Here is a 24,223-nt window from a genome sequence, read left to right on the forward strand (position 1 = left end):
TGATTTGAGAAAGACTAAGTACCGCAACGTTTTTCTCGGCATGACTATGTTGTATAGTTAAGTGATTATAGCAAAAAACATCGTTCCGATGATGTAACCCAGTCACTGTTATTTTGCATGCTTGAAAAATACGAATCAGTAATTGAAAAAGTTTATTATTAAATGTTAGTTATAAAATACCATTCAATAATGTTTGTAAATAAAATCGTCCTATTATTAGTTGTTAACTGAAAATAAACTGATTGTGCTGACACTAATTTTTTTTAGAATACAGAGAAAAAAGTATTGGAAGGAAGCTTTTGTAAAGATGACAAATTTTAGGATTTCTCATATCACATTTATCTGTACATCAAAAATTTTGGTTAATTAAAAAAAAAAAATTCTTCTTGTGCAAGTCATTGTAATACTCTTTTAGCGAGTATTAAAAGAATTACAAGTTTAAAAAATCATTTGCTTCACGTGGGTAGAGATAAAATCACATAATCGTCGAACAAAGGAATTGCTGTAAAAAATGTTGAGCTTTTAAAATAAAATTAACACGAAAGGAAATATCCGCTTCCTCAGCTCTCTATCTTTACCAAGCAACTTAATTTGTTGAAATACAAATTATTTTTAAACTAAATTGAAACATAATCGGACCACCAACCCATCAATTTCAGAATGTTTTACCAATACATTTGTGTTACTTCTCTATCTCAGCTGCATGCAGTACTTAGTCACGCACGAGTTTTAGTATTCGCTCAGTTTTAATTCTCCCAACTTCTATACACTTACTGATAATTAATAAATCCCTGTACTGTGGACACCTAAAATTTTAAGCTCGTAGATCGAGTGTTAGCTCACTAGCCAGCGAGAACGAGAATAAAACACGCGATATGTGTCATTACAGCGGGCCACGACTGCGATGACTAGACGACGCACATGAGCGCTTCCGCTTTACGGGGAGCCAAAACAAAAGCCAACGGCAACGGTATCGTGTGCTCTCAGGGGGAAGGAAAAACCCGTAATGATGAGAAGGTTGACTGTTTTTTTCCCTGTTCTGTTTTCCATCTCATGCGTTATGGTGAGTGTCAGAATTAAATATATGCCTCAGAGGAGATGATGTGGGGTTTGTTTCACATTACTTCATGATTTTTGTTTTTATTTAGCTTGATTTTTTGAGACATTTAGCTTTCTTTTTCTTTCTTTTTTTTTTGCGCTTGCTCATAATGACTGTCCAAAAAAATGTCTCGGTGAGTACGATTTCTTCTTTATGATATTTAAAGGTAACTATTTCCGACTTTAAAGTTATCTATGAATCAGATACAGGTGCTGGGTTGATATCAAAAGGATTACAGAACACCTTTTTATAGCTTGAATAGTATAAGTAATGTCACCTCTTTTTTTGTGTACTATAAAATAAAAGTTATTCAATCCAATCATATAAATACTAATGCAAACATTTACGATTTAGAAAAAAAAATCATTAATACAATAAACACTTGAAAAAAAAAATTTGAAAGTTATAATTACAATTAGTCAGAAAATATTTTCACAAATCGAAGCCTATCATTTCGATTCGTCATGTGTAACAATGCAACCTAGATTGGAACTTTCAAGAGAGATCTCGAGGAATTGATTGATCTCGATTTCCTCCGAGTTCATTTTTCTCTTCAGCGCTTGAACGTTTCACGCAATAGGCCTTCTTTTATTCATAAAGAAGATATTGTTCTCAATTTCTCTTTGGTATGCCTTTTTGATTCAACTGAATGCTAAATTATCTGCAGTTTAAATTTGAAAAGATTTTTGTATGAGAAAATTCTTAGTCATCAACGTAAAAATATAGGGTATTTGAGTAATAAAAAACGAAAATTACTAACTAACAACAATAAGTATAAATTATTATGCTCGAAAACAAATCAATTAGTCTCACTGCCTTAAACCAAAGCTCTTAAAAAGATTAGTTAATTTTTGTGAATAACTTTTCAAGTAACTGTTTTCTACGTAACATTAAATGACAACATCAAAAACCTACATGTGGTCGACACACCAACGTATACTTACGTAACACATGGCTCGCATGATAAATGCACTCAAGCGTGTTGACTTTATTTTCGATGAAGAGGAAAGGACGAAAGTTATAATTTGCGGCAAGGATAGAGGGAAATTGACTCATAATTAGAACACATGTGGACAGTACACGTTGGGCTACTACTCCTCCCCACTTCCTGGCAATATAAAAAAACACTACATGTTATTTACATTTAATAGGTTTAGACTGATTTTTTTTTTTTTTTCTTTTTTTTACATTTTTCAGAATTTATATTCTTTCATCGAGAAACTGTGGTCGCAAATTACCCCCATGGATCTAACTGTACCTCGAAATAATGCCAATCAATGAACTCCTTGAGTATACCACATTTAATTGCAATTTTTCTTAAAACTGTATATTCTGCTAAATTTATTTATTCACAGGTGCAATTGAAAAAAACTATTTGTTTGCCGTTGAGTCGCATAACGAACCCGAAAACGATAAAACTTAATACGATCTGCTCCCAGCCGAGAAAAAGATCGTTATCGTTAATGAAGCCTATCTCAGCCGCATTATACTTGCAACCATAAACACGTATCAGTTGTTCAGCAACTCAATTAAGACTCCAGCAAAACCCCGACTGGCATATAGATCGTCGTCCAACAATCGTCTCCAATTTCGTCTAGCGTCGATCTCACAGGAAAGAGAGTCAACTACCCGCAATACTTCTGAGTAATTCAAGGCATCGCGACACGCACGCACCGGTCGTGCACGCACTTCCGCAAATTGAGGAAACATGATAGAAAAAATAGTAATAATAATAATAAACAAATAAATAAGACAAAAGAAAAACAGAAATAGCATAGCCAAGCTCGGTAGATTATATAGATCGGTAGGAGCAGCAGCAGTGCGCGTAATAATCTCGGAGGCTAATTTTTCACGGACCGTCGATCCCCGGGACAACTGAAGCGTGCCCCTACTGCCTGACCGCCGCCACCGCCTCTGTCCGAGTGTCAGTCGGACAGCCTCTTCGGCCAGAGGCGATCGAGATCGGTGCGCCTTAGTTACCGATCGCGCGTCACCCTGGACACTGACTGAGCTACATTTTTCCTTCCAATTTTCCTGCTCTTCCATATCTTACACTGCCTTTGCAAGCCCGAAAATGTTTTCTGATCTCAAAGGACGAACCGATTTTTCGTAGCGCTATTTTGCTCATTGACCCCGTGTCGCTCGGTATAGTAGTGATGGATGACAGCAAAGTCAACCGGCGTGAGTGGATCCTCCAGTAGACATGTGAGGTGACACGAGGAGGATTTCAGAGCTGGAAACATCGGAAGGATTCGAGGAGACGCCATGAGGCTGTGGATCGGCAATATCATTGTGCTAGTGATGATGGTACTGGCGATGGAGTACGGGGTTGCTGAAGTAACAGTGCCGTCAACGCAGAGCGAGCATGTGGCGGGTGACTTTTTCGAAAGGACGATGCTGAGGTTTGCGAATCAGAGGAAGCTGTTTTTGGACGGATTCGATAACGCGACTGCATTGCTCCAGAAGAAGTATGACGATATCGAAGAAAGAGGTGAATCAGACATTTTATTGTTTTTTTTTAAGGCTAGTTCGGTGGATAGTTGAATCGAAAAAGTTGATGGTATGGTTATTGAATAACATTAAAAAAACAAAATAATTTTCTCGTTTTTCACAACAAGGGGCTGTGGAAGTCCTCGTGTTTTTAACGGCGTGTTGGAAAAACAATTTCTAAAAGTAGGCAAAGTAAAGGACAGTTTGCAATATTTTAAAGATTTAACAAGCATTTTCATCCCTCTAGATTACAAAACTATTTTTTTTTTCTTTTTTTACCATGAACAAGAAAATAAGATTATTTTGAGTGTTGGTACTTATCGTACAAAAAAAATGGATTTTATGAAAATATCTCCATTGATATAATATCGGTATTTTGGTACAAAAATTAAGAAATTTTAAAAATTAAATTAAAAAATTCGAAAGTTTCTTAAACACTTTGATGTTCAAACAAACGTATAAACATATCAACGATGTAAGAAAAACTATTAAACAAATTCATAGTAAGAAAAAGAATAATAAATGACAACCCCTAATTCACAGGATCTGCAGGAGAGGCGCGTGGTAAGAAGAAGAAGCTGAAGCATATGAACCGCGTGCTGATGGCCATAGTGATGGCTTACACGCTCAAGTTCATGTTTCTGATCCCAACCTTCGTCGGAACCCTCATCCTTTTCAAGTTCACGGCGGGTCTGGCTGGCTTTTTCTACGCTCTCTTTGCGGCTGTGCTCGGCCTCGACAACCACAGCCACCGAGATCACTGAGAAGATCGGTAATCTTCTTTTCATCGCATGTGCAACAACAGACGCTTCCTCATTGTTTGTTTGTTCGTTCAAAAGTGTTATGGAGAAGGTAGGGAAAAATAAGTAGTAATAGCTCGTACTTTTGCAGAGAAAGAACGGTGTGACTTTATTTTTTGTTTTCTCTCGTAGCATATTTATACAGTGTGACGATGTTTGTTTGGTACTTTACATAAGTGCCAATCTCAATGGATTGCGATCGAGCTCTGACGCTTACGTAGAGCTGATTTGCGTTTATAAATACTCGCTGTTGATTCGATTGATAAATCGTAGTATACAAATAAATAAATAAATATATTATGTATATTAATAAATTAATTAATTGAATTGTTGCGTAAAAATAAAAAAAATACATTAGTTTGTATGATCCTTTCATTGCCATTAGGGACGAATAACTCTCGCGTACGCCGGTGTTTGTAAAATGTCTAGGTGTGTGTGAGTGTGCATTCACGCTGACGACAGGTGCTTCCCGTTACACTCCACTGACGATGATAGATAAGCATAATCAGCTTGGAAAAAGAAAAAAGATCGGGATTACACTTCTATGAGCCACAGTGCGTAGATGAGCGCAAAAAATGTGACGTCGTTCGAGAGGGTAACACGGGCATTTGTCGTCAGAAGAGAAAGGGTTGGGGGAGAGAGGGGACGCCGCTCGACGCTATTCCTCTCCGTCCACCCATTCTCAATCTGTTATATTTATTGTCGACTCCATTTAAAAAAATTTAACTATGCCGAATTGTTAAAAACAATATTTTGCATGAGTGTGTGTATGTTAGTATTGCGTTTTATGTAAGTGTAGTGTTAGTCTTAGCTCTTTTAATGATGCTATACCATACGGAATACACACGCTTATTAAGCGACTCGCGTTTCAGCGCGTATTTTTTCCTCTTTCTCTCTCTCTCTCTCTCTTCACAGGTATATGTAACTTTACAGTTTTCACGCTCAAACTTTCGCATAGTCACGTAAAGTCTTTTTTACATTTTATGTTTTTTATCCTCCATCGTATTTAAAATGGTGTTTTTCGTCGTTATGGTATTCAGTACAGTCCCGTCTGTGCGTCCAAGTATACGTGCGTGTGTGCGTCCGTTAATGAGTGTAGCGCCTAATTTTGTGGGTACGGAAATTCCTCCAACAATGTATTTCTCATGCGATGGTATTATAACTATTACATTGTTACGATTCCCTTATAGCACGTAAAATAAAATCTGCGTGTGAGTCGAAATTTTACTATTGTCCGTAAATAATTTGTGAGATTTTCTGTTTCCACTCATTATTGTGCAAATATATTTTGTTGCGATTCGATTTTTACGATGAATACGAGCACTTGGACAGATTTCTTAAGCAGAACGCATATAATGATCATCGTAATGCTGCAATAAATCTTGGCACAATCCTTACTCACGACAACCCATACAAAAGAGTGTCTCAACGCAGTTGAATACAAAAAAAAAAAAAAAAAAATTGTCCCAACAATCAATGGCAGAGAGAAAGAAATAACAGTCACACAGTCCCGTGCGTCACGTCAAATAAAAAAACCCCCGTCATCGAAAGTTACGCGAAAACCCTCCCCCCTCCCTCCCCATCGCCGTTTTTCCAAAAAGCAACCATCTATTTTCGCTGCTGAGGCCTCGTGGCTCCGTAGGCGAGATTGTGCGCGTACTCCTGCGCCACCGCAGCTCCGTCAACACTGCCGTCCTCGATGTCCAGCGATTTGAGGCTCCGGTCCCATCCACCGCCACCACCTCCACCACCGCCTGACTGCCACCCATGTCCGTGATCACTGCTCTGCTTCTGCGATAGCAGCTTCTTCAACCCGATGATCATCGACAGCACGAGGGCGATCTTGCTGATGATGAGCGCCTTGCCCGCCAGCAGGAACAGCACCCCCATGGCCAGGGGTACCATGGCCGCCATCTTCATGGCCATGCCCATCATCATCATGCCCATCATCTTCTTCATCTTGCCACGGCCCTCCTCCATCGAGCGCTTCAGCTCTTGGGGCGACGTCTTGGGCAGCCGGATTTGGACGTTGAAGCTGCTCATGAGGGACGACACGCGGTCGAGGAGTATATCGTTGAGCACGTCCTCCCGTCCCGAGCCGCCCATCCGACCCAGGCTTGCCTCGAGCTCGCTCGCGTTACTCTTGCTCGCTGGTTCGGTGGGGCTCTCGACGCCCGGGACCCTCACCAGCTCGAGGTTTTCGGCTATGGGCAGGGTGTCGATGCGACCAAGGCGCTCAAAGAACGTGATGGCCTTTTTCTTAAGGCACGCGGATACACCGAAGTTGCGCTGCTGGCAGTCCTCGTAGACACGATAGAGCGCCCGGTAGCCCCTGTCGAAGATCGTGCTGGCCTGCTCGGCTCCGCTGTCGAGGGCTCGAGCCCCGTTGGGCCCAAAGGAGCACACGAGCAGCAGTAGCAGCCCGACAATGTACGCAGCACTTCTACCTCCCCCTGAGCTTGTTGCGACTGCTCTGGCCATGGCTCTTGGGAAGGACAATGGCAATATATCGGTACTATACGGTAACGAACGACACCACCAAACGGGACGACTGACTTTACACGCACCACCGATGAACCTCGGCTGTTGATGCTTACTCGGAGACTGGCGCCCGGAGTTTGCCGGCTGGCTGATATATAGGAGTCCCGGGCCTTCCTTTCCTTCCCCCCCGGGCCGACGAGGGATGAGAGCAGCGTATCTAGGATGCATGCATGCCCACGTGCACGTGCAGCTGCTCTCCTCGGTCCTTCCCTCTTTCTCTTTCTTGCCGCTCGCTACATTGTGTAACGCGCTCACACGTTCACCTCCGGGCCCGGCTGGTGCAGCTGCTAGAGAGCAAAGGAGAAAGAGCCAAGCTAAAGGATGGGCCCATGGCAGAGGAGGGCACAAGGATGCCAGCCGACTATTGGAAGCAGCAGCAGCTCAAAGGAGGCTGGCACGAAAGGAGGGATTTGTTGTTGTTGTTGTTGTTGTTGTTGTTATTCTCTTGTATGACCTTCCTGACACACCGACCCACTCATCTGCTGTCCGCGCTATTCTAGCGTTGCCGTAATGATACGTGCACGTATTATGCATGTACCGCGTGAGTAATGAGCATAAGTCGCCGCTGCCAAAGAAAAATTCTCAATCCGGCCCTGCTCCCCCCCCCTACACCTGTCTCTTCCTTTCCCTCCTCTCTGTTTAGGGGAGCGACTCGGAGTGTCCTTTTTTTCCACATGTATTTGCTGCATCCGAGATTTATGACGGTGTATAGGTGTTGCTTGGAGATTTTGTAGGTGTAGGTAAACATGTGGTCAAATGGCACCTACATGCGGAGCGGCAAGTAGGCGTGGGATCGGCGATATGACGTGCCGATTTTCATTAGCACGCGCGCGCTAAAGTAGACGGGAGAGAGATTGCACATGGAATATTTAAATGTACTAGTGAGCTCGGGGTGCAGGCGCGGATGATGGTAATGATGCGCTGTCGGATACTTGCGTGCATGGACAAGCGCGTCCCTCTCAATATTTCTCTTTTCCTCTTTGCGTTTGAGGTGTGCATTGGAATTTTCTTCGTTCGATGACTTATAGCTGTAGAGTCAAGAGTCTTGCTTTGATTGCTTGGTAATAATACGCCGGATAAATATTTACGAGATGCAGCGTCAAGAAGGACGGTGCTGACGACGATGGCTACACGATTACTTTATTGTTTTTGGTACCGATTTGCTGTTTTTGCTGAAAATCGTTTTGTCACTTTGCAAGTAGGATACTGCTAAAGTTGGTTATTTTATCTACTGACATCTTGATTGTAAGTACATTCAAGTGTAGCATAGACAATCAATAAAAATACGAATAAATACAGCATAACTTCATTATTTTATGGTATTTATATATTTTTAACACATTTAATTTTATATTTGTATTGTACTAATTTTTCTTATTGTTTTTACATTTTGATTGATAACACTGAGAACTTTTTTATCCTGAAAAATTTTTATCATGAACATTTATTAACAATTTTTCATTACGTACGTTTAGAAAAATACTTAGTAGATGCAGACAAGTGTATCTAAGACATACACCTTGTGCAGCCATAAAAAATATCACCTCCAATTTATTTATTGGTATTGGTGGTCTTTGATAAAAAATCATGTTTACTGTTGCTATCGATCGTTTGGATCTACCAATAACAAATCTCAAAACTCAAATTTTGAAAGCAATACTTCAAATATGTACTGGCCAATCAGTAGTCACAGACAAGTATAGCAATAACACAATGGCCATTAATCAGTAATACTTAAGCTTTTTTGTTAGAATCCATTATTGTCTTACAAATAACTTTCAAATTTCTATTTTCGACAAATCGTAGTATTTTTTTTTATTTTTGAGTTTTTCAGTAGTTACAAACAAGTATATGACAGACATGCATGACTTGCTATGAATAAGAATATTTGAAATGATTCTATTCGGGCATCATTGACACAAATTATTTTTAAAGTTCCTTTATCAGATTTTACAGTGTCGTTGACACTGTTGAGGAATAATGAAGTAGATACAGACAAGTACAGTATCGACACATCAAGCAATCAGTGTAATTATTGTATTTTTGCATAAGTATTGGCATAATGAGAAAGCCCTTATTGAATTAATATTGTTTGTACTATAACTTCATTAAAAAATATAAATAATACTTGTTTTAATTAGTGTTATTTATATTCTCTGTTACTTAATAGGTACAGACAAGTATAACACAGACAAGAAATTCAACAAACAAGAGTGTTTGAAATGATTTCACATTAATAATAATACAAAAAATTTTTAGGACCTTTTTATGGACATCTATAGTACTGAAGGTACAACATAAGTAGATGCAGACAAGTTTAGTACAGACAAAATAATCAGCATTATAATGGTTTTTCATTTTACTTGTTATGTTTTCTTATAAAATAAATTTTGTCTTCAGTTTTAAAAGTACTAACAGTGTATATTTATATTTAATTGTAGCTAAGTAGTCACAGACAAGTATAGCACAGATACGGTACACAAAAAATATTATTATTCTAACTCACAAGCATATATTTTTCGCAAGAAAAAATACTTGAAGATTATGCACAAGCATCAGCTACAGGCTACAAAACACGATTGTTTCTTCTTTCGTGCATAATAGTTTGAAAAAGATTTTACGTATAAATCTCAGACCCATCACTATTTTAACTCCCTAGAGTGAAGCAACCCAGTAGTTACAACCGAGTACAACGCAGCCACTTATCCTCTCAGCAAACAACTCTCCACGGAAAAGTAACAGCGGCATCGAAAAAAACCTCGAACCCCAAAACGCTCGCCCTCCTTGTCGTTGTTGTGTACTTTCTAATCGATGGAAGCCCCATCGCTGGAGCCCCAGATATCACAACTAGCGCATCCTCAGCAATGCGACTCGATACTCTCGGCCAGCTAATCCTAAATCTTCATTAAACTCCGATCACGACCAATAGAAGGACAGATCGATCGTCTTCTCCAAATAATTGTCCGGGCACTCGTATACAACTTCCTTTTCCCCAACGATGTGTTGAAAAAACAATCATACTTTCCACGGACCCGCTCACAATGCAAACGTATAAGAAAGCAAATTCTTCGGCAAACGATAATAGTAGTTGTTTTTGCAGTACTAGTGGGTTGTGGAGAAGAAGAGAGTGTACAGCGGAAAGGAGGAGTAAGCACGAGGTAGGGGGATACCTATGTTGCCTCCACTCGCGTACACATAAGACATACACGTGCAGATACTGAGGGGAAAGGGAGATAGGCCGTAGGAGATGAGCAGCATCTCATTGGTGCATCTCTTGGCCTCCTGAACCTTCGTGACCCTCTATAGATACATGTCCCGAAGAAAACTAGTCCAAACTCCTGCGGAGAGAAAAGACGCAGCTGCTAGAATCTCTCTTTCTCTCTATTTTCTTCTTGGCTACCGATGGACACCAATACACACACGCGCTGCTAGGGTTGCAGCTACCACTGTGTGGGTAGATATCAAGCCCACGGGATCCTTCTTCTTCTTCTCCTCCTAGCGGTGGCTTATTTACGCTCCTTTGTGGATGCCGCGGTATCTCTCTCCTCCTCCTCCTTCGTACGTACATCCAGCGTCTCTCGCTGTGTGCACGTATGTTTATCGGATCCCTATATCTCGGCAGCTCTGCATTGCACGCGCGCGCGTGTTTACCTTTATACGCGTCGCGAATGTGCACATAGAATCTGCACACAGAACGAACCAGATCATGGGCACTCGGGACCTCGGGTTTGCATTTTGCTTATCTTGATTCGCTTATGATAGCGGAACGACGGGGCAGAGATGCACAAGAAGAGCGGGGTACCAGCTAATAGTGCCGATTCCCATTGGATCGATCTGTACTGCTTTACTCCTATTGCTTAGTGAAATCGTCCTGTTCTGCATGCATTCATATATTTTTCTGTTCTGAGGATGCACCGGCTAACTGTATCCCCATCTTTTTTTTTTTTCACCTGTATGTATGAAAACTGCATGAGTTTGAATATGGAAAATATGTCGTTCACACGGTTATTTGAGGGGGAAAAAAAGTTTACGAGCCGATGCTAGTGTGAAGAGAATAGAGGTAAAAAGTAACTTTGGAGCTTACAAAGTAGATTGCCATAGAGTTACGATGGAATGGAATGGGGATTATTACCGGGGTTGGCTTGAAAAATGCCTCGTCTTCTACCTTGGGCTGTAAATTACGATTTAATGCTTCTAAAACGATTTTCTTAATCGAAAGCGTCGTTACGCGATCCAAGCTCTGTGCCTGGGGGACGTTTATGGCTTTTTGGCTTTTACGAGCTGCGTGTCGCGAGTGGGCCAAAGGTTTTTTTTTTTTTTTTATTTCTGGCTGAGGTCATTATTGAAAAATAATATTACTATCAGTGTGGATGCAACATTATAGTCACATAAATGTTTAAAAAATTTGGTCCAGGGTTTACGAAGAAAAATAAAAAATTTGCCGTGGAATAGCCTACAACTGGAGAAATCTAGTAAAACAAAGTGACTATACAAAAGAACAACAGGCCGAGGTCAACTGTAGATCGCAAATGAATGCACGACTCATCACTGTGATAGGACACAAATTCCCTGCCTGTCCTCGAAGTCACGAGGGAGAAATACGAGGAAGAAGAAAGCGCAGGCGGCAGTGACACGGAAAACTTATCGATCATCGGCTTTGAAAATGGCACGATATCGTTCGCCGCGCGCACACACACACACGCACACACACATAGTCCATGAAAGAGACTCGGCTTGGGATGCGTTTGTGGGTAATGTGATGCGCAGTTGTGCATTTATTGAAGAGATAGAGAGAAATACAGGGGACAGGGCAGCATTTCCGCGTCAAGGAAGTACGGATGCACCTATACGATAAATACATGTGTACCTGTCGGGAGAGAATCGTGACGAATGATGCACAAAAGTGGTTTCTGCATTGTGAATCAAAGAGTACCACTCGAATTTTACGAATTGCATCGTTGCTCACTGGCGTGTAAAAACGGTGTCAAAAATTTATTGCCCGCTACCGTCTTGTTGTGTCCATTTTTTCTGGGGAGAAGTAGTTAGTTTAGTAAAACTAGTGAAATAACTGATGAAACACTGACTTTAAAATTGAGATCTATAGTTTATTATATCACTGCTATCATGCATTTTATAGAAATTACCAGTTGTAACTACTTGCTTGAACCATTTTATTTTGAGTGTTATACCCCACGAATTTCAACAGTATTTTTACAGTTTTCGTTATCTCAGTAGTAACAGACATTTACAATACAGACATGACATACAACAAACGATGTTTTTATAATAATTTTATCGAGATATAATGAACACCAATAATTTTTATATTAGTTTCGTTAGTCTCTAATAAAGACTGTCGTCACTCCATAAAAAACTAAGTAGATGCAGACGAGTATAGCACAGACACGACATGCTTACTTTTAAAGTTATTCTATTCCGCCTGTTAATTTATTGACGCAAAATAAGCTTTTCTTTTTCCATTCATCATGTTTCAATTTTCATTGTATTGATAATATTCTTGGCAATTCAGTAGTCACAGACAAGTGTATGATATCCGATGCAGTTGTTGGAGTTTTTTATATTAGAGTCTGGTTATTGACGCAGATTAATAATTTTTTATCATGTTTAGTGTATGTTTTTAAAGAATTTTGTAAAAAAAAGTATCAAAGTACTAATACTTGCGAGTAATTTTCTACATTCTTTGGTTTATTCAGTAGTCACAGACAAATATAATATGGACAAAAAATAATGTGATGGGACGTAACAGCCTGATTTCATTTCTCCTTAAAGATTGAATAAACTCTGCTTGAAAATATCAATAAAATTATTTCGTATTCATTTTTTATAGAAATTCCATAAAAGACCTATAAGTCTGGTTGGACTGTGCACATGCCTAGTTGCAAGTATTGGCTGTACACGTTGTACACACCTCGAAATAACTCGAACGAGGTTACAACGATGTATACAGCAGAGACGCGCATTTTCTGCTCGCAAGAGACAACGACACTGCATACACGCATAAGAAGCACATGCACATACATGTGAACACAATGACGCGCGGCTATCAAAGTACGCATACCTACATCCAAACGCCCCCTTACCTACTTCGTTGATTATCCTGCTCGTATATGCGTATAGCCTCAAGGTGTTCGGGAGAGAGAGATGGACATGCGCGTCCGTGCAAATGCTTGAATATTAAGGAAAAAGGACTTTCTTCTGCATACATTTATCTCACGGAGGATAGTCTTCTCTTCACTTTATACTAACCATACTTAGATTCATAGACACGCATTTGTGGAGTCGTATAAAGCATCGAGAGATACCCGTTTTTATCGTTCGTAGCGTTATTTGCCCGAAGGATTTTACGACATCTCTTAAGTACACTTGGATGGATTATTCCCATGGATTTCATGGATCTTATGCCGAATCACGAGAGCTTGCCCCTACATTTTTTTTTCTTCATTTTTTATGACAATACATGTGGGCGCGTACTTTTACGTGGAAAAAGATATGGCGTGTGTGTCTGGAATTCGTTCTACTTGTACGTCCGAGAGAGCTAGTCTATGTTTTTCTTTTCTAACGAAATTTTCCTAATAACAGCCTTGCAAAATCATCAAGAAACCTTTTCTCAAAATTTCGCCGCATCTGATGAAAAAATTCCAGTCTTTTCATTACGCCGTGAATTCGCCGAAAGTCGCGAGTGTCGGTTCGGTGCAGGATGAATTGGAAGAGCACGCAATGACCTCATCTACTTGTAACATACCTGCAACTGATCAAAATCATCAAGATAATTCAACGATTAAAGTTTCTATTAATAGTAGATACTGTAGTATAGAATTTTTAAGTAAAGTTGTCAGTACTATAGTAAAAATACGAATTATTGAAGAAAAATGCAATTTATACTTCAGAATGTTACTTTTGCACGCCAAGTTCGCGTTTGAAAAGACTAATCAACGCAATCATCTTATCGAAATTCCTCAGAAAATTCTTTACAGCCAGTGGCTCTACGCACTGACGCCTGGCAGCCCAATTACCTGTTAACGGTCAGCCATCAGAAATATTCTTCTGTTCCCATTGTAATTTGCATGCAAGTGTGCTCTTGCTAACCTTCGGCCCATTGTGCTTACGTGGTGTATTTACACACGCGCATATGAGCGCGGAGACTTAACAGTACATATTTTACAAGCTCTCCTCTCCACCTTCCGGCTCGCACCGACTTCCTTCTCGGCTGCACTGCACGTGAGAAGCTGCAGCGGTAGCTCATGTCTACGCGTGTCTCCTCAGAGGATGAAGGCGAAAAGAGGAGCACGCGCATTTCTCACAGTGCCTCGCTCGAGAAGACGCGGCAATAATCGACCTCGAATTGCTAATTTTTTCTTTTTTCTTTTTCTTCTTTTGAAGGGAGAAGCAGCTAAATTGCACGCGTTGTGCAGTATGATATTTGGGACGCGTGTGTATTTTGCTTTCTTTTTTCTCTCGTTTGTGGGATTGATTTCTTTTTTATACTGCGGTTTCGAAAATAGACCACTCAAGTTTTCATCATTAGCTGGATTCTTGGTTTGTCGAGGATTACAAGTGCTTATTAGATATAGTTTTTTTATTCACTGAAGAATCTATCTAATAGATACAGCCAAGTATAGCACGTACATCAGTCATATAACAAATAACACAATGTGGAATTTTGCTGATTAGTGTAAAAAACTTGATAAACCTATAGCAATTACAATAAGATTTTTTTGACGTTTTGGTGAAGTAAAGCAGTAGATACTTTATAGCTTTGTAAGTGATTTTGTCAGTATTTAAAGTAGATGCAGACAAGTATGGCACAGGCACTTTTTACGGAAAAAAATCTCAAATTTTTATTGGTCTTATTGGCAGTTAACACACCAATTTATCTTTTTCACTTAAGTTTCTAATACTTATCCATTTAATAGTACAAAAATCTGAAAACTTGAATTTTTTGGACAATACTTTTGGTTTTAACTGTCAAATAGCCTACCAGCAATAACAGACAAGTACAAACAAGACGCTACGTGCAGTAAATAGGAATAATTCTTTTCGCATTTCATCATCTAAAAGCATCGTTTTTCAATTTTTTTACTTTTACATAACAAGTATAGGACAGACACTCCATGTAAAATATGTAATCACTTGCTTCCGTCAAAACGATAGCTATTAACAATTAAAATACTTATGTTATTGAAACAGTATAATTTAAATATTTTTTTTATATCTAAGTAGTTACAGACAAGTATAAGACAGATACGACGGACACATCAAACAAAAGTATTTGAAATTTTTCAACTTTAAAATTTCTGATACAAATAGTTTTTATATTACTTTAAGTACAATTTTTCATATTATAAAGAAATGTTCCAGTAGATGAAGACAAGTATAGTACAGACAAAGAGCACGACAAAAAGTGTTATCTTTAATTAATTCACTTGTCTCTGTGATTTTTTTTTATAAAATCATCGTTCCTTTTCTACCTACTAGCAAATAATTTTTTGGATCTCAGCTGTTAGAAACATTTAAAAACTCGAATCATAAAAAAATACTAAAAGACCATCAGTAGTCACAGACAAGTATATGTGCGACACTATATACACAGTGATAAGAAAGCATCGTATCTTCATAAAATATTTAAAATAAATTTATAATACACTTTTTTTAGTTGTCCTAAGCTTATTTATAATAAGATATAATCAAAATCATGAAACGTAAGAGCGACAGTATAAATTCAATAGGGTAAAAAAACACAGTGAAAGAAGTTTACAGGAAAGTACATTCCCTATTCACGAGAATCAATTTTGCATATGTACCCAAGACGAGTACACTATGCTTGTGCTGTGGATCCTTGTTTGTAGAGTGGATAATTGTTATGTGAAATTTTTTGCTATTGTTATGTCTTATTTGACGAGCCTTGAAAGTAAGTCAAGTTTAAGATTACCGCTGTAATTATACGGTAGTAGCTATGAATTAAAACGCACAGTGCACTATACCTTCCTAGAACATAACATCAGAAGGCATTTCCATAATATTAACACTAATGTACAGTAAATATAAACCGTGCCCCTGAATAATGATTATGGCCAGATTTTGGTCATAAAATATTTTTTCTACTATTTCATACTGAAGTCTGTTGAATGGTTTTTGGTCAAAATAATTAAAAAATAAATAAGTGAAAAATTGAAATATTTAGTTAAGAATGATCAATCAACAATAACAGAAGTCAAAAACGTATAAGACACAGATCCAAATAAATTATCATAAATAACGGACGAAAAAAATAATAGTAGAACATGTAGTGTACACGGCAGACAGAATTAATCGCAAGACGAGAGTGGTGGAACAGTTTCTTTGAGTCACGTACGTGTACACGAGCTGCAAGATCTGCAAAGCAATATGAGAGAGAAAATTAGCATGCAAATGAGCCATTTAATTAATTACCTCCCAAGATTACATTCTTGTTAACTGGTGATGCTTCAAACAAAAAAAATAAAAAGAACTCGAAGTATGTCGTTTAATTATCCGTACAACTCTCGAAATCGATGTTACCCATTCGATGAAGAAAAATCTCACAGTGCATTGTACTTCAAGCGTTAAAATATAAGTAGATTCGAAACGAAAATTTTGTATACTGCATTACTCGCACAACCCAGGTTCGCATAATTGAGCGAGAAATTCAAAATATTTGCGAAAACAGTAGGTGTACAACCGATTTACCGCAAGAAAAACAATTCCAAGAATCCAAGGTGCGCACCAACAGTTCCCGTATCCTCCATACACTCCCATCATTGTTTTTCATATCAGAATCCCGATCTTCGCAAATGGCAGTATTCCTTTTTTTTTATAATTGTAAAAATAGCTCGAAAATGAAATCAATAGCCCATAGTTGCCACAAAACTCTCCTATCTTGATAATCATACCAAAAGATTCTTCCTTGTCATAAAGGTCCATAAGAATGGCTCAACTCTCTTTTCTCTTGCCACATGTAGACGAGCCAACAATCAAACCCCAGCTCGTATGGGTAATCCAGACGTGGACGTATAATATGCATGGAGCCACAAAGGGGCAAGAGAGAAAGCCACAAGGCTCGTATTGCTCGTTGCGCGAAACACCTCTTTTCTCTTCCAATTACTCGCGCTCCCCTCTGTCTTCGCGGCTGGTTAGAGAGAAAGGGAGAGGCTCATTGTCAAGGCTGCTATAGGTGATAGTCATCTCGCACTTTGACCTTCTCTTCGGGAAAAAAAAGAGGAAGAAGACCCAGTGACACATAAAACAACACCTCTCTCGCGCATGGCGTTGCACAGTGTATAGAGATGCTCCTTCGCGTGGGTAACCCACGCCAGGGATTTTTAGTCCCAGTTTTCCACTTTTCTCTTCTCTCCCCCTTTACGCTCGCAGAATTTTTAAATTCACCGAGGCTCTCTTTCTCTCCAGTATTGGCTCTAATACGTTGGTACGGAGAGAAGATGAGCGCACCAAGTCGTGGGAGTGAATGTGCGATTGGTATGCATATGTATACACGCGAGCTGGAGCGACGACTAGAGAAGCTTTATGGTGCTGATCTGGAATTGGTTCGAGGATGGCTTGCTCCATTGAGCATCGCAGGGGATAAATGAATGTCTGTATGTACAAGAGGAGAGTGGGTGTATGTACAAGATGATAGGATGGTAAAGTTTGCTTTAATTAAAGCACACGTTGCTTAACTTGAACAGGGAGAATGTGTTTACTTGCGAAAAACATGGACTTTTTGGTGCCATTGTTTATTGGATCGGTAATAAGTATATATATATACATGTCCACAGGAAGATTTTTTTTTTAAGCGGCGTTATGACCGTACGGTAAAAAAGTCAGGAAAATCTGGTCAACTGGGAATAAAGGTATCTTAGGTTTACTTTCATTTATTGTTTTTCATTATACGTTCTAGTGATTACACAATAAAAATTTTTTACCTTCAAAGTAAAAAATACATAAATTGTTCCAACAATCGTGAATTTAGCGATTTTTAGTAGAAAAACCCGTGTTTCGTAAGACATTTGTCTTTTAAACTTTACTCGCGGAAAATATTTATTGTAAACCATGAAAATTAATTAATTGTTTTTTCTTTTCAAATAATACATAACATATATTTTATGAAGAAAAACAATTTTAAAAAGAACGAGTGTCTTATTACAATAAATGGGGTATCCTACTCGAACGATAACATGTTGGACTTTCTATGAATACGTGCTCAATCAACATTTTCCTTTATAAGATTCTGTGTCATTGTAATACGAACCGGAGATTTTGCTGAAATTGCATTTCCGCGTCTCGTCGATTGTAGCTCAATAAATTGCTCGTGCATGTTAATTTATTTTAAATATGTGTGCTACGAGGGAATGTCTGAGTAGAACAAACGGTTTTGTGTACCTGGATTTTTGTGAATAATAAGAATCCTATGAGCTCAGACTGCATTGAGTAAAGTGTTACAACAAATGTTACTACATTTTCAAGTAGAGTAAAGATACACCTCAGTGCCTATCATTTATAGGACGCTTACTCGTAATTCGTATTAATGTAATTCCAATTTGAACAATCCTCCTATTTTTTGCAATATAATACTCTACATGATCCTCTAGTCAAAGAAATAAATTGTAAACTGTCAAAGTTTCATTAGAAGTTGCACTAAGAGCGTAGATCAATTTCTTTAGGATGTTTGGGATAAAATCCCACAGTTTTGTGTTATACAAAAAAATTAATTTGAGAAATCGTAGATAGAAAAATTTGATGAATGATAGACTTTCTAACGTAAGAGTAATACAAAAAAAATAAAAAAAATAACTACTAGTGATAAAATTAGTCAACAGGTACAGCTCTACTTTGATACATAATCGTACAAGATAAGTTCTTGTACGGACTCGTACATTCTCGTGCTCTGACGACCCAACTAAGCCAGTTGGCTGCTACTGGGTAAAAATACTAGCAAAAACAACTCCGTTAATGAATCCGATTATCATAACAAAAAAATTTTTATCAAAAACTACTGATCCTGGCCACTTGCAACGTAAACGCACCATTCCCATTTTAGCAAATAAGCACGGCTTGAAAAAAGAAAAATAGAAATCGATCTCCCGTATCCAGGCAACTCGAAGAATCCAACCCACCTAGGAAATAAATAACCTACGAATGGGTACTCAAATGGTGTTACTTGCAATCTCGACCTCTTACGTCCATCACCTCTCGTGCACAACATCCACTTCGCTCGCCATATGCTTCCGAAAGAAAAATAACACACAAATAATGATGCATCGACGACAGCGATGGTGACAAAATACAAACTAACGTGCGTATATAAATATGGTAAGCTTGCAGTTTCGTATATGTACATGTACTTCACATGTATACACATGTGCTCAAACACTCTCAGGTAAGTGCAGGAGTTTATTGCTGCACGCATAGGCTCTAGAACTCCGCGTGTACACTACACTTGTAAGGCCCCCTTTTTGCGGTGAAGCATCATCATGTAGGTACATTATACGTACTTGCAGGCTCTTTTTTTTCCCTCCCCGTTCCGTTCGCTCATCATCTCTTTCTCTCTTTTGCTCGTAGCATCCGGCTCTTGTTCCGCGTGCGGAGTCTTGCGTGTAATTTTTATGTCGTCGTGCACAGCGGCAGATGCTGTTCCGATTGTTCTTCTCTAAAATACGTATCGAGCTACGGCTTCATTTCGCGCGTCTGCAAGGTATAATTGGCGGGTATTGCATTTTTAAGGAAGTCGAGCTCAATGGTCTCTTTGGCTGTGTTGAAGCTCACTTGGTGTTAATTTCATTGGTGTATTATAAGTATATCCAACACATACTAGAAAGACATTGCTGAGGCTCTCAAAGAGAACAAGTCGTACATATGTTCTACTCCACAGACACAAGTTTTATGAAACAGACAAAAACCCTCCCACTGGATTGTTTACTTGCTCAAATGCTGAAAAAAATTACCTCGATATGATAAATGCCACACGCTCGGAGTTGTAAGATCCTGGTGTCTTTTACGATAAGACATAATTGGTGAATCAAAATGATGCAATGAAGAATCATAAGGAAAATGAAAAGGAGCAGCTAAAGTATGAAAAAGTTATGACGAATCTCGACTATAAACAACAAATTTATGTTGGTCCGTAACTAATTAATGTAGTTTGTATACGAAATGTGATCCGTATTTGCATATTTCAACTCGTCACCTTATACCTACGAAAAAACACATAAAAGTCCAATTCCGAGTAGTACACTGGTACTATGTTAAAGTGCATCCAAAGAATTTGAAAGCCCGTAAGTACCATTGAAATGTATCGCCCATCGAGCAGGCCATAAATCGTCCTTTCCCTCCAAACTCCCATTCCTGCAATTTTAACTTCCAACATCTCCTCGGGGAAGCTGCTGCCAAGCTCTCAATCACAGCTCTCGTGGCCCTCGAGGCAGTCGTTCTCTCCAGCCTATCTGTGGTAGAAGGTCCGTAAAAAAGGGATGTGCCGGTAGATAATGGATACACGAGCTAGAGCGCTACGCTACTTATTAAATATAGCGCGCGTGTGGGTGTGCGCGCGTTTTGTGCTTCGTTGAAGCTGTTTTATTCATTGAATCAAGACCCGTGGCGATGGGTCGAGTTTTTCCGTCTGCGTGTGGATACAACACGTTACGTGTACTTCAGGAATGGGCTAATAGGTTAATGCGTGCAAGTGTGTCGCTCGCGTGTGCTGAGATTTTTTCTTTTTTTTCCCCTCCCTCGGCGATTATGTACACGTGTACGCGTTAGAAAATAGGAGCCTCTTTTCGACAAGCTCGATCTTCGTGATCGGCCATGTGCGCTTAACTTTGTTGTGTCCACCTTGAGAATATGGGTCCCACGAAATTTAGCAATTTCACGATATGTCGTTGCTCTTGGCATCGGCACCGTTGGCTTCCATAACATGTAGGATGTGGGAACACGTTTGGCACATTTATGGAAACTTTACCTTTTTCTACTCACAAACTGTCAATTTTTGCGATCAACCTATTTTTCCAGAAGAGAGTAACGTTAGTTACGTTTAGAGCAACTCTAATTATATTTTCGTGTCTCCGTTAAGAGCGTTTGAGCTTGCGAAGCAAGGAATGATGTACTGCAGCGATTGTGGATCAACGAAATTGTACGCGCGGGTCGTTTAATTGCAGACTCAGCAGGAGGTACTTTCGAGGATCCATGGATTAACTAAATCCTCATCTCATCTCGTTGCATCGAGTTATTTATTACAACAAGTTTATCTAGCGATGATTGTGTGATTGCATTACGCGTTAACAGAGCTAACGAAGATCTTGTTGCGAAATTCCTGTATTTTTTGTTTGTTTTGTATTAACGTAGGGTTGTATCCATTTATGTAAAAACTCGAGAATTTTAAGATTGTTCTTGGATACCAGAAAAAAAGTTTAGTTATTTTTTTCAGTCAAAGTTACATTATTATAAATAGTTTTTCACTATGAATTACAATACTTTTGTTTGCTGCAACGTCCTCGACTGATTCGTTTCCCCTAATCGTTTCCTCGTCCAATCCTTTTGTTACACCTGTTCTGCCACAAATTAGCAAATACGCATCGCCACCTCGATTTTTCCAATTGCTCGTATACGCGTGCCTGTTCGCGCATAAAAGCGTCCAATTAGCTGGTGTATCGGGTGCAACAGGAAAACATTGTCTCGGGCGTTATGTATCGTTAGCTTGGATCGAAACTTTCCCTGCGTTCGTAGGAAAGTCCATTTTTTTCTCGAAAACCATCGTGTTTCATATCAACTCCGATCGGGATATCTGGGTCGGAAAAGTTATACTTTCCAGAATTTTTCCTCGTATTTGCATGCACTATCTAGATTATTAGTTTTTTTTTTTTTTTTTTTTTTTTCCATCCATGGACGCGATGTGCCATTATTCTCCAATGATTAACACACTTTTCCTTTTGATACTCCATTTTCGTTGGCCTTCAAACACGCATACGTTTCCGTTCGATTTGTTTTAATGACAGAAAAATCGTAATCATCCGTATACTCGTTAAAACACCTTCGACTATCCTGAAATTTCCAGTTATTCGACCACTCGCTCTTCGATTCGGTGACAAAGCAACAGAACAGCTCCAGAAAAGAAACAAGTCATTCCTTATGAATCCAAACAGTGGAAATCGACGTGTTGGATCTTGATTTTTTGCTTAGAAACTCCAAAAACCTACCGAACCGAAATGAGCATTCCACGCGTGGAAGCCACTGTCCAAAACCAATCTAGCCATCCAAAACCGCGAAAAGTGACATCGGCCCGATTCCCTCGAATCAGGACCAAATAGAAGGAGAGAGAGAGAGAGAAAAAAAAAAAAGGAGCCCGCAAAAAGCAAAAAGGTCCGAGCTACATACTGTGGAAGAAAGGAGGAAAAGCGCGGAGTATACTGTGGGGTATACGGTGATGATAACTGGATGCGATCGACATCGGGCCAACTGTGCACTTATCTCGATCAGTTGGCGCATCGATGCCAAGCGTCCTCCTCCTCCTCCTCTTCAGCCCGTGCACACGTGTGTATCCCATGTACTTACGCGAAAGGAGGCGCACATATCATCGGAGGAAAAATGAGGGCCACGCGCGCGTGCATGCATCAGGCGGAAGCAGCGGTGGTGATGGCGCCGCCAGTGCGATAATATACGTACATGCACACGTACACACATAGCGGGGCAAAAAAGCACTGCCGGACTGCTCGGCTGGAATTCACGCTCTGTATATCGCGACGATGCAGCGCAACAGGTGACCGCAGAGGTAGGTACACCGAGTGGTGGAGTCGCGTGTGCACCTACGCGCACCTATGGAAAAAGCAAGAGAGAGAGAGAGAGAGAGAGAAGGTTACTGGTTGCATCGGTGGCGCAGGTTGTGTTGTTCTCCGCCGACGATTTAATTGCCACGATCGGCGTAATCGTTTGGTCTGGAGCACCAGCAACACCTGGTTGTGGCTCCTTGGCGTATAAATAAAAACGCTGGCTCGCGCACGCGGCTAGTTCAACGCAAGGATGCTCGCGAGGCTGATACTCGGGGTCTTACTGGTGGCCGTGGGCTGTTGCTTCGATGGCAGCCCGAGTCTCGGTGGTGTTCGCGTCGTCGCTGCCGCGGTGCCTGTGGACAAGGATGGGCTGACGAATTTGAGGGGACGCCTGCCAAGGCTCGTCAATGGACTCGCCGCGGCCGTCGGTGGTACTGGTGCTACTGGTGTTGATCCTAGTGGTGTTGCCTGCGAAGGGCTGAACTGTGCACCGAGGAGGAGTAGGGCCTTCAAGGGTGGAGACGTCGAGCGGATGGGCGGCGAGGGGCAAGTGCAGGGTCGAGACACCGAGGCTGATGGACAGGGGGATGAGGCAATGCTGCAAGAGGATGGAGCTGAGGGGACTGACGTCGAGGAAGGTAACGAAAGTGATGGAGGATGGTTTGGGGGTTGAAAAACTCGAGTCTGCCAGTGCTGACACGATGACTCGGTTGACCTACCTTTTTTTTCATTTCCCGAGTCTTGGACTCTGGTTACCCTGTTAGAAAATCTAGAAGATGATTGAGTGTTAATGATTTTCACCCCGTTTTCTCCTTGTGGGTAACCATATCGGTGCACGACAGAATATTACTTTTTTTATTTTCATACTAAAATTGGATTGGTTTGAATTTGCATCCCTAGGCGTGAATTGAATGCTAAATGAATCGATTATGTAATTCCTAAGATACGAGTATTTGTTCGTATTGGTCAACTTATCGTGATACACAATATTTTTCATCCATTGAAAAAAAAGTAACTTTTCAATTGGATGAAAGATCTATACTCCAACGAATTAGTTTTTCGGTATTGTATTTTATAATCACATTTCAGTTATAATGAATGGAAACATAAGACATGGCTAAATTTCCATCCTATTCAACCACGAGAGCATCTAAGTTATCTCACTTCCCTGCCAAAATATTGATGATAAATAAAGTTTTCAGTTCACATGGAACGTCTTGAGCAATACCCATAAAGTTTATGAAAAAATATCGCTGAAATGAATGATCGGAGCTAATGATTTTCAATTCTTGCAGGTAGAGGAAAGGGTGGAGGAGGTTTCGGAGGTGGAGGAAAAAAGAAGAAGGGCTACGGCAAAATGCTGATGATACTGGGTGGCATGACGAAGGCGGTCATGCTCTACATTATGATCCACGCCGTGGCGCTGCTGGCCGGAAAAGCTCTGGTCATCGCGAAACTCGCGCTCGCAATCGCCACGGCTCTTGCCTTGAAAAAATCTG

At 40.0% G+C, this 24,223-nt stretch overlaps 2 protein-coding genes across 2 annotated transcripts; one reads left to right on the plus strand and one right to left on the minus strand.

The window, feature by feature from the left end:
* The first annotated feature begins 3,364 nt into the window (after positions 1-3,364).
* Positions 3,365-4,353, plus strand: LOC149374253 (uncharacterized). Its single transcript, XM_089594837.1, has 2 exons — positions 3,365-3,590; positions 4,133-4,353. The coding sequence occupies exons 1-2, from the start codon at positions 3,365-3,367 to the stop codon at positions 4,351-4,353; spliced, it is 447 nt and encodes a 148-aa protein (XP_089450963.1).
* A 1,644-nt stretch (positions 4,354-5,997) lies between these two features.
* On the minus strand, positions 5,998-6,870 carry Osi12 (DUF1676 domain-containing protein Osi12). Its single transcript, XM_014357342.2, has one exon. It carries the CDS (start codon positions 6,868-6,870, stop codon positions 5,998-6,000), a length of 873 nt encoding a protein of 290 aa, XP_014212828.2.
* Positions 6,871-24,223: the final 17,353 nt, after the last annotated feature.

Source organism: Copidosoma floridanum, unplaced genomic scaffold (assembly GCF_036245765.1).
Source record: "Copidosoma floridanum isolate Cflo_tuat_1 unplaced genomic scaffold, Cflo_Japanese_pri ptg000021l, whole genome shotgun sequence".
NCBI lineage: Eukaryota > Metazoa > Arthropoda > Insecta > Hymenoptera > Encyrtidae > Copidosoma > Copidosoma floridanum.